We start from the raw sequence: 12535 nt of genomic DNA on the forward strand, positions 1-12535 counted from the left end.
TATACCCATCCACTTGACCTAGGTCGCGTGTTGTTTATAAAATAAATGTCACTAGTCAGGTAGGCTTTTACAATCTATAATCATGAACAAACACAAATTAAACACTATTCAAATTAAATATACATACATACATACATACATACATACATACATACTGTAAAACCCAATACAGTGCAGAATATGTATATTTAAAAAAAAATACATGGCAGAATATGTAATTTTGTTAAATCACTCCGCCGCCCACTTATCAAGCAGCAGTGTGTGTGTGTGTGTATGTGTTCGTGGCTTTCGTCGTCTTCATGCTTTTTATCAGTAAAACAACTAAAATTACAAATACTTGGGGTCATTATTGTCTGAAAATTCTCATTAGATTTTCCACCAACTTAAATAACATTTACGTTAAATGACACTCGTGCATAATCTTGCTGCTTGTGTGATGTCAAACTTAGTTCTGGTGGTTTTTCCAATCTGATTAAAAATATTAGATCTCCATATATGAAGGTGGAGATCGGATTCTAATCAGATATGGGTTTTTTCAGAAGCGATTAAGACTGCAACGTTTACCAAAATATCTCAATACTAGCATGGTTTACAGTAACTGAAATGGTACCATTTTACTGAAATGATCAGGAATTCAACTTTTCATCCTATCTATCCGCTATTCTTACTGAATAGTTGTTGACAGATAGCTCTAATGTGCCTAGCTTAACGAATGTTTTTTTTCTTCATTTTTGTTCATTCTTCACCTTGTATTATGGCAGGTTTAGTTTGTAAGACAATATATTTGTGGAATATATCTGATAAAGTAAAAATCAGTAGAGTGTGGTGATTTTGTTTCCTACTGTTACATGTATGTACAGGGACCGGGGGATGGGGGCCGAGTGTTCAGATGTACTTGCCTTTCCTGATCACTGTTACCTCACCTCTGTCCTCATGGGTTTGACCAATATGGTTATGTGAGAAAGCTAGCCAGTAGTTTCCCGTGGGTCGGTGATCATACGGGATTCTTGTTCCGCCATTTATACTGGCCATCATGTATAGCACTAAACAACAGCAACAACATATACGTATATGATATTTTTAAAATCCTGATCCGTTATCGAATTTTTTTAAAATAATGTACTGCCTAAACGTTTTTGAAGGATCTACGATGACCATGAAGCTACCCAGTGGCCTACAAACTTGAAGCGGTGTTTTCTTTTTTTCTTTTTCTTAAATGTTCAATCACATGTTCTGTCAGCACGGTAGTCGAGGTATGCCGAAGTATGTTAAAGTAGGTTCATGTGGGGGATATATTTGTTGAACGAAACGAAACGGTGTTAACTGTTCCAATAGGCCCAACATATTTTAATTCGTTTTGATAACGATTAATATTTCAACTTAACCCAATTTCGGCATTCCCGGCTTTCATCACTTTTCAGCCAACTGAAATGTAGGCCAACGAAACTTGAAAACGTGTCCATTTCTTTTGTGAGAATTTGAATTTATTAGAGAAAACACATCAGAGTAAGTAAAATCTGACTAAAACATCATGACTTGACTTTGCAGAAAAGCGTCGTTATTTTAGTTGCCAGTTGTGTTAGATATTCCTGAAAATTTGACTTTCGTTATGATGTTAGTCGGCATCAAAACATGCTACACGGCGCCGTTAGTTAGGCGGTAAGACCCTGACGCTCAAAACGTAAATATCATCGTCAAGGTTTTACATGTAGGACTAGAAAATCAGATACATGTTTTTAAAAACGAATTAACATAAAAACCCTACCAAACAATCATTGTAAGCAAAATGTAGGAATACATAAATTATTTGGAAATGATTGTTCCAGTGTCAAGGCAGCTGGGTATGTTTGTTTCCACATTTACTGATTTTGTAAACATTTACTGTCAGTAAAGGAAACTAAGCCGTTTATACGTCTGAACGTTGCAGCATTTAAAGCAACCATTTTAATCAAGAAGTATGGGACAGCGAACTACATGCAGTATTTACTTAACTCCGAAATTAAAGAGCTTGACAACGTGCAAAACTACGCCTCTCCGAAACTAAATATTTGACAACGAAAGTGCTCCAATAAACATGAGCTAATATTTTTTTTTCCAAAATGTTTTTGACAAAGAATTTTACTTAGTTCAGTAGGACATATGGCGATAATATAAAAAAATTGGATAGCAGATAGCAGAGGCAGTCACGTGTCGGCGGTCTGCAGATTAGTGTGATGTTAAATTATCAGAGACATTTTTTCTTTGGATACTATTGATTTTAATTGAACATTCTATATAAAAAGACAGCATGCATGGATTAAATATATGCAAATAATAAGAACAGGAGCAACAACAACAACTACAGTAATACTAATACTAATAATTTATTTATACCGGAAGACTCATTTAGTCAAGGACTATTGCTCGTAAGAAAAAACGATATCAGTCTACATCATATAAACGCTAATAGTAATTATTGTTTAATTTAATGTATTTTAGTATTATAAATATTAAATTCTATTATAATCTCTAAGTATCACAACACACATACTCATGATATCTGTTTTTAAATGCTGTAATATTTTGTGCAGATTTTACATGTATTGGAAGTTTGTTAACACAGAACTGTACAAGAGCATTGGAAACATTTTTGAATTGCTCTGTTCTTGGTTTTGGCAAATGAAGGTTTCCATGACATGTTGATCTCAGCTGGTGATGTGTTGAAAACGGCCAGAACAAATCCTGCAGATACTCTGTACAGCTCCCGTAGACATTTACATGCACCAAGTAAAAATCAGTTGTTTCGTATATTGTAAACAGTGTTAGTCCTGTAGCGATACTTTCTGGGGAATAATTAATAGTCGAATAATCAATTGATGCAAAATCGATCAAAATATCTGATGACTGGTACATTACATTAATTCTGTGGTCTCTATTAACGTCTTCCTTCCATGCTTGAGAGGTCTCCAGCAAGATGTAGGTTTGATATAGGTGATGTGATTATAACTTTTTAAGCATTATATAAGCAGTTATATAATGCATCTTGTACAGATGACTAGTAAGGAACACGCACACACCTTTTTATCATACTCAGGACTCAGACTCACAGCCGGGGAATGTTTCTAGTACAACCAGTACTCAGTGAGCGAGTGTGTAAACTTGACATCGTGTGAAATAGTAAGGAAGTTTTATTTACTGTAAATGCCTTGTATTGAATTTTTTTCCACTGCAAACCCATTGTACACTCTGACTTTACAAAGGACAAATACCCATGCCTCTCCATTTTCATTTTTGAAGGAAAAGTGGCTCATTGTTTTCGTTATTATAATATTTTGCTGTCAACACCCACCCACCCAGTGATTTACTGATTCAAACAGCATTGCAAAGAGACTTGACCTGAACTGACTTCCTTACCATCCTTTCATGAGGAACAAAATCAGTGCATCAAAAATGGGGTGGGGTGACATAATTAAAAAGATTACTTATTTCAGAATGGTTCTTTATTTTCCAGAATGTCGCCCGTGTAGTGAGAGTGAGATATTACGAGCCTACTGTTCAAGTGATTTTGGTAAGATTTAATTCATTTATTGCTTCATCTTTTATTGAACAAATTGGGCCTACATGCTGTTGATAATGAAGTCCTATTTTATTGGACATAATGTTATTACTTAATTAATTCTACTGATAATGATATCAGTGACAATGGATCTATATCAGCAACAATATAGAAGACAAATATTTTTTGTATATGATTATGATGCTGTATAGTGCCAGGTGGAACAGTCCTGTGTCAGATCTTCCCACAAATCAGGTCAATGTTGAAATGTTTTAATGATGACTTGTAGGAGTTTGGGAAGTGTTTCTTCTGACCTCCTGAGTTCACTTTCCTTCCATCAGCTTGTCATAGGAAATCTTCTTTGGTAGTTTTTAATCTGACATTGTGGTCTCGTGAACATAAGAAATCAGCTGTGATATGTTTTATCAGATTGCAATCATTGACATGACATTTTTTGAATCCATACAAAGGCCCCTATTACACACTTCATATCATAATCATATATGACACAAATGGCATATCAGTCACACATGACACACAAGGCATAACATAGTTATACTGTACACAGGTCAGTTATCATACATAGTCATAGACATATTACACATGTGACAGCATAGTCCTATGTTTCAAACATGACATTACGTTAGTCACAACAAAAATAGATCATCCAAGATGCTTCATGTCAAACCACTTCAGTCTTCAAACAATCTCTGTACGATATAGAAGATTCTTTCTATTAGTTTGTTTTCATGTCTCGCTCGACAAGGTTCACAAAATGTAGCAATCATTGAGTTCAAATAACTACTAATGCAAGACCTTTATTTCTCAAATTTAAAAATATCTTTTCTTTGTTTTAAAGTGGTGGTCGGCACTGTTGAAGATGTATTCCACAATGATGAGACGGAAAAGACTGAGATTAGTGTCAATGTGATGCAGATCATTCGGCAGCGAGATACACTTTTTCACAGAAAAAATCGAGGATCAAAAACTTTACAAGGGACAATAGTGGCCCCTAAAAAATGTGGAATAAGACATGGACCTGGTACTTTCCTATTCACTGGACGTTTGAAATTAGGGTATTTAAAATTTGGTTGTGCACCATATTTAACGGATTGGGAAAGGCTTGTAAAAAGAGCTGAGGATGAAGGAATATTAGAGTGTTCTAGGGATTAATGGATGGAGAATAAAAGTAGTTAAAAGAATGATAAAGGCAGCATAATTTTAAATCGATATTTAGATGTTGCTTGGAAGCATAATTGAAGAGGAGTTGAGTTATGGAATGCTTTTTTTAAAAACACAATGTCGAAGTAATAGTATAATGGCTTCTTTATAAGTTCTCCCACAATTCTCAGTATGTAGCTTGAGATGCATCTAATTCTTGGACATGGATGCAGTTTCACAGGTCTAATGTAATTGTTGAACTTTAGAAATTGCTCTTTCACTAGACGTATTGAAAAGGAATTCCAAAAACAGAGACATGTTCACACTGAAAGGTCTCCTGTGAATGCAGGAATTTGCTTTTAACTTGGCATGTTAAAAAGGAATTCCAGCAACGGAGACACTTTCACTTTGAAGGCAGTGAATAAGATCAAAACACCCACCAGTCCATGTAGTGAAAAACAGACTGGAGGTTTCATGAAAGAACAGGAGTCAAGTACAAGACATAGCTGTCATACCAGTTGACATAATCTGAACAAATTTACATGGAAAATAATTTCTCACGGTCGAAGTGTTAATGGGACCAAAGTCTAAGGACAGTTTATATGTACAATACAGTATGAAGTTCATATAGAACGTTTAAATATTCCTTGAGACAGTGATGCTTAATATAGCCTAAAAGAATGATATCCCAGGAATGCAGTCCAGCACTTTCCCTACATTGTGTTCTTTGATGAATACACATTATGGGAAATAGATGATTTTATGAAAGACAAATTCTCTTCATGGAATGGAACTCCAAAACTTATGTAAACTTGTTTCCAGTCCATTTGCCCTTTGTCGTATATTCTTGAGGCAATAAAAAATGTTTAAATGGACAAATTCTGTATGCTTGTGGAGGGCCATTTCACTGGGAACCTGTAATGGGTCAGTATCGAGAAGACTTTGAATGGATTTCCAGTAATATACAGTACAGTATGTTTGGCACATTTTGTTGTGATGAAGGAGTCATATGATGTTAATACTGGTAGATGTACATATTTCTAACAAGAGCTGATATTAAATATGCAATGCAGACTTTTTGGTGGTGGCAAAGTATTTTTTAGACTAACGTGGTTACTTTCATATTGATCTCCTGAAAAGCACAGCTGCAAACTAACTTCACTGTATTTGTAGAGTTGACTGCTGTTCTCGGCGTCGACATTGCACTGCCTTTTTCACATTTTCACTCAGCTTTACTACTATTGTTCATTGTTCTACACCAAACATGTATAAAATACTATTATCTTTCTCTGCAGTAGTATGTGAGCCAATGTGTAAGTGTTTGTTTGCATATGTGAGTTTGTGCAATAGAGAGCAAGTAGAATAATCTTTCTTCACAGTTTTAAAAAAAACCTGGTTACTACCATTGTTCTGATGGCAATTTTATACATTGTTAACAATCGTGCCTATGATGTTAAGAAGTTTGTTCACTGTATTGGTACCTTATAATGTAAAAAAAATTCATTGATGTCAATTTTTCTGATTTTGTTTACCATATTGTAGAGACTTTTTACTAAGTCATATTCAAGAAAGCTAACTACCATATTCTCATGTACAAGTTAAAAGACATAGACCCTGATAAGAGTCTGTGCTCTTTACAGTTGATTCCAGTTCAGAGACTATTGCAGTGTATTCTGAGAAAGTGTACTTAACTGATTGTATTTTTTTATAGTTTCTGCATCATCTTTAAGAGAGCATAGACTATAATTAATTAATATTATATATATATATATATATATATATATATATATATATATATATATATATATATATATATATATATATATATATATATATAATAAAACTATCTTGGTCCATATATATATATATATATATATATATATATATATATATATATATATATATATATATATATATATATATATATCCATCACAAGGAAAGAGTGGTAATTGCAATTGCCCAGGTCATTAAGCTAAGGGATGGTGACACCATTTTGCAGATCATGTTCTTTTATTCTTCATTATACTTAAATAAATGTACAGCTTTTCATTAAAATAACTACATTTAGTTATTAATCTTATAACTATTATTTTTCACAAATAAAGTTTAATGATGTGGTGGTGCCATTTCATCCTGTGTAAACTTATGACTGGCTTGTGTGTGAGAGTATATATATATATATATATATATATATATATATATATATATATATATATGAATTTATGGCTTGAATAAATTTAATTTCTATGATGCTCACTCACATCTTTTAAAAGTGTAAAAATGTAAACAATTTATTGAAGATCTACAGTCAGCTCATGTAACTCCTTGGTTTGGTTTGGATGCTGATATTATAAATTATAAATGAATACTGTTGGGAGATCTTTGATATGAAATTATTTTTTGTTTTTGTCAAAAACCATGACTTGCAACCCTGTACTACAATCTGTGTAAACTCTGTAGAGCATTGGACTCGCAATTCAAGGGTTGCTGGTTCAATACCCACTGGCATAAGACCAGGTCACCTGCCTTTGTATGTACTTGGGAAGGCACTTGCTCCTATTTCACTGGCATGATATAGCCAATAATGTATTACAAGTGCCTTTAAAACCAGCCCACCCAAAGCTAAAAAATAAAATGTATTGAGAAAATTATGAATCTAACCATTTTTTTGGTTGCTTCAGGTTACCAGATCTTTCACTTTTATGGCGTTTGTTTATCCTTATGTTTCATTTTCATCAAGCTTTCACTGTTATTTGAGATGTTCCTTCTAATGAATATTTTAATAATGTTCCAAGACTGTGGTAGTTTATGTGGCATTTGGGTCACTTTGGACATTTGTGAATTATTTTCAGATTTCATTCAATGAAAACAATTGGCAGAATTGTTTAAAAATGTAAGAACCACTCATACAAAAAAATCAGCCAAAATAAATAGCTGTTTTGTAAGTGTCCTTGCTGATTACATGGTTTTCACAAAACATTTTAGCAAGATAAGAGGCACACTTGTACCTCAGATTGAACATGTTTTTAAGATAGCAGCATCCCATTTGAAGCAAGTTTTGCCATTAATTTTACTTTAGTTTTTCGTGAAAAGTTTTTCACACACCAGTCTTTGAGGATGACTTGCTGATATAGCTATTTGGTCACTGTTACTCAAAAACAGTTGGTTTCTATGAGATAACCTGTGGTCTATACCCTCTTCCATTTAGAAATTGTATGCTTAAGGGGCAAGGCTATTACTTGTAACTTCAAAGGTCAAGGTCAGTCACTGTGACCTGTCTGTCAGTACTGTTCAGAATTTACTACTGTATATACTCACTTATAAATTGGGTCTGACTGCATAATGTGCTAGAAGATCGGGGTCTATGCAGATTGTTATGAACAGTCAGTAGAACAAACAACATATACCCTGATCTGCAAAAATGTTATACAGTGGCAGATGAGGGTCTGTATCATTTGCAGAACTTGTAACTCATAAGGGAGTATATATGGTATGCCCAGCTAATGTCCACATATGGAACTAGTAGATATGAGTACAGTACTCCTTTTCTGAATATGGAAACACTAGAGGTTGATAACTAATGCAAGATTTTGTGATTTATTTAAATATTTGGGTTGCAAGGGTGTACAAAAAGTTGTACATGTTGATAATCATTTACCATACTTCTGGATATCCTTTAATGTTTATGAAGTCATTTCTGTTTTCCTAGTTGATTTTTTATATATAAAAAAACCAAAATTAATTTTGCAAACAGTGTCTGGAAGTATAATTTATTTTATAAAAGATTTTTAACAAAATATTTTTGTATTGATTTTGTTCTCAATAAAATGCCACATGTACTTGCTTATAAGTAAAGTCCAACTGCACACTGCATAGACCCAGTGCTTCCATTACATATTGTGCTGGAAGATCTGGGGTTATGAAACTTGTTAGGACTAATCAGTGAAACAAGCAACACAGACCCTGATTTGTTGGTGCATAATGTGATGGCAAATAATGATCAATGTTATTTGCAGCTGGACTCGATGAAACGATGGGAGAGTATGACCTGGCATCAGATGGCGGTGTGGTATTTTAAAAATGTTTTTTAAAAAAAAATATTGGTAGATCTCAAGTGACAGAGTATTGCCTTATTTTGTATTTATGAGATGTTGCTAAAAATGCTACAGATAGACTTGTTGAAAAGTTGTATCTACCATTGCTGTCAGAAAGGTATATTGTGTACAGTTAGACCTGAAGTTAACAGAGAAAGAAAGAAACAACGATCAATTGATGTATTGTTTTGTCCAGTATAAACACATTTATCAAGTTTCTGAACGGAATTTGGATATTGTTAAAATAAGAATTTTGTAGAACAATTTTGAATAAATTTATTCATTAAATGCATGTATATATGTATGTATGTATTAACTACATCCAGTTGCAAACCATCTTATGCAAGTTTGTACACTAAAAATATGTAGACTCTTTGTAAATTCATGCCGTAAGCCCACACCTAATCATCAAAACTACAAAAGGAGTTTTGAAGCTGTTAGTTCATCAAATAAATTGTTAAATTAGTAATTAAGATCACATTAATTTAGCTGTAAGTTTCTATTATGTTAAGTTTGGATTAAGTCACATGAAGATTTTATATTAAAACTTTTAATGTCAATGTATCAATTCTTTGAAATGTTACTTTTATTATTTTAAATTTCATGCATATCAATGTTTTTAAGGGATTTATTTAATTAATTTTGGAATGCTGAAAAAAAATATAATATAAAAATATGACTACCAACAAACACAAATAATTTCTAAATAGTATTTTTTCCTTTGTGTTAGTTTATGTGATGGTCACTCTCTTTTTCATATGGCTTCAGTTATGGTCAGTGTCCATGTTCATGTTGCCAAATGTTGTGTCAACGGTTAAATGAATGAGTTATGACAGATTTTACTTTACATTCATACATAGTCAGTTGTGAAAGAAAAAAATAATATTCACGTCAGTGCAATATCACACATATGAGCTAACGGTTTTATCTAGTATTTAATACGTAACTTCTCTGCGTTACTCAAGAAAAGCGCATACCCGTATCATAAGTTTGTTTTGACGATGATTTTTCTTTACTGACAAATACACTCTTGTCTTTGCATCCATGGTTCATTATTGATATCTCTAAGCAAGAGTAAACAAACCAAATATTGTTATTGAAAATGTGTACAAGTTTTGATGATAGCAAATGGACATTAAAAAAATTTGTGCTTTAAGCATGAATTTGCGCATAGTAAGAACAACTCGAACAATGTTGACCGGACAATATACCAAGACATTTACTCTCGGATTAAGAAACCTTTCAGACCTTGCTAATGAGAATATCTTCCATGATCCAGTTTGACTTGTATTGGCAAAAGGCGGGTAGTTTATATGGTCAAAGTTCCTCTGTTTGGTAACGCACGAGTTTTATGCAAACCTGAATTTGAAAGTAATTCAGGTTAAAGATGTATCCAGCGAAAGACTGGAGTATTGACATGGAGAAACCGTTAAAGAATATCACACCTAAGGAAGCCCTTGATTTGAAGGGGAAAAATGTGGAACTCTTCCCACAATTGTCATGCCAACTGGCCTTATTCTTCTTTTAGCTATCTGGCGTTATTCCTCTATCAACCATCTGGCATGGATAGACTAGATCTTATTTTTGGTTTTAGTGCACGCAACAACAACATTTTTAAAAAAAAAGAAACTTTGCTTCGAACAAGAAGTAGTACAGTGTATGAATAGCTCGAGCAATTTCCATACAACAAAGACATGTTTCATACAGTTTATTCAACCAGTACCAAATATAGCCTTTCCACCTTCGAAATTCCTTGGTAGATCACTCATTTTGGGATCGTAGCCAGTTATCCTACCAATAAGTGGCGTCACAGAAAAAACCGTCCCCATATTTGGTCCCTCCACCGATGTTTATCGTTCGCCAGAACAAATTTTACATCTTTTATCTTTCAGAATGCAAGAGTCATATGTGTCAGTGAAAACAAATAATGTAATTTGTCTTATTTTACTTTGAAGTGATTCAAAAGATATTCTACATTAGCACTCGAAGTCACTAATGTTGTCATTTAGACTTCTTTTTTGGTTAATAGAAGCAGTATACTAGAATCCTAATAACTGTGAACTCCTTGTGATCAAACTTGGCCGCCAACTTAGTATGTATCAAAATTTAATACTATTAACATAATTTTCTTCTCTGCACATTTTACTAAGGATTAGGAAGTTATATATTTCTCCTTATCCTCTCTCTGGTAAATTGTTCCATAAATCCTGGAACGTGTCGCAGGGCTGTTTAACGAAATCAAAACAACATTCAATAAAAGCATATAGTTGTGGGTTCAAATCAAACCAATACACCCATTTCAAATGAGAAGACACGGCTTTCTTAAGCGTGATTATTATACTCTGATGGTCTTGCCAAATATTATTTTTTACAATCAATAAGTACAATTTCGGTAGACGTCGTTTTCATTATTTCAAGTTCTGATGAAATTGCTATTTAAAGTCCCCATTAAATTGCTATTTAAAGTCCTCATAAAAATTTTCCTTTTAAGCCCTCGTGAAAACACTATTTAAAGTCCTCATGAAATTGTCGTTTGAAGTCCTCGTGACATTTATGTTTAAAGTTCATCATGGAATTGCCATTTGAAGCCCTCATGAAATTTCTATTTAGAGTCCTCATAAAGTTGATATTCAAGTCTTCGTGAAATTGCTATTTAAAGTCCTCATCGAATTGCTATTTAAAGTCTCATTAAATTCATGTTTAAAGTTCCTCATGAAATTGCTATTTAAAATCCTCATGAAATTGCTATTTAAAGTCCTCATGAAATTGCTCATTCTTATATCAATAGTTTTTAAAATGTTTGTTTCATAAAAAGCAAAAAGTCCCATTACCGAATCTGACGATGCACAAATTTGATTTATTCTGAATATTTATAGCATTCAAAAATAATCTCTACAATAAAACTAAAACCATTCATAACAGTTTGAAGTTGGTTTAGTAGTCCAAAATTAAAATTTGAATGCTTGTTTTTTTGTGTGCACAAAGTGTATTTAAGCAAGCAGGAGTTCGTCATTTCAATATCTAGTGAAAAGTAAACTATCACTCAGTCTTAAAGATGTTTTATAGCAAGCTATAACACTCACTTTTATCGATGTTTTATGGAAGGCAATGACACTATTTTCGATGTTTTATAACTACCACTCTCTCACTTTCATCAAGGTTTTATTGCAAAGAATCACTCTCTTGCTTTTGTCTGTTTTGTAGCAAACTATCACTCTCACTTTCATCGATCTTTCATAGCAAACTACCACTCTCACTTTTATCAATGTTTCATAGCAAACTGTCACTCTCTGACTTTGTCAATGTTTCATAGCAAACTGCCACTCTCTGACTTTGTCAGTGTTTCATAGCAAACTGTCACTCACTTTTATCAGTGTTTGAAAGCAAACTACACTGGACAACAAATTTTTACAAAAGTCATGTTACTGAAATAAAATTAGTCAATTCTTATCAATTTTTATGTGCTGAACACGAATATGACAGTCAAATTGCAAAATTGGCTCTAGTTTTTTTGTAATCTGCAAGAAACTAATGTTTACATAACGAAATGCATTCCAATAGTAAAAGGTCAACTGTAATAGCCTACCTATAAAAAATCAAGTCATTGACTACATCTTAGATTTCTTCGCCTGTCTCTTGTACAGCTGTTCGGGAGCATCTCTGAGGAGTGTCCAGCAGTAGTCAGCCAGCATTGTAGTGGACCATTTTCCCTGGTATCTTTGTTCCATTGTTGCGATATCTTGA

General features: G+C 33.3%; 1 protein-coding gene across 1 annotated transcript in view; it reads left to right on the plus strand.

Annotated features, from left to right (window-relative positions):
* LOC149803283 (meteorin-like protein) overlaps positions 1–9355 on the plus strand; it is a 32749-nt gene extending 23394 nt beyond the window's left edge. Inside the window, exons 3-4 of the mRNA XM_089952967.1 lie at positions 3491–3547; positions 4395–9355. Coding sequence (XP_089809093.1) covers positions 3491–3547; positions 4395–4708 — 371 coding nt within the window. The 3' untranslated portion in view covers positions 4709–9355. The remainder of the gene's footprint in view (positions 1–3490; positions 3548–4394) is intronic.
* Positions 9356–12535: the final 3180 nt, after the last annotated feature.

Source organism: Sinohyriopsis cumingii, chromosome 3 (assembly GCF_028554795.1).
Source record: "Sinohyriopsis cumingii isolate HCF-2022 chromosome 3, ASM2855479v2, whole genome shotgun sequence".
NCBI lineage: Eukaryota > Metazoa > Mollusca > Bivalvia > Unionida > Unionidae > Sinohyriopsis > Sinohyriopsis cumingii.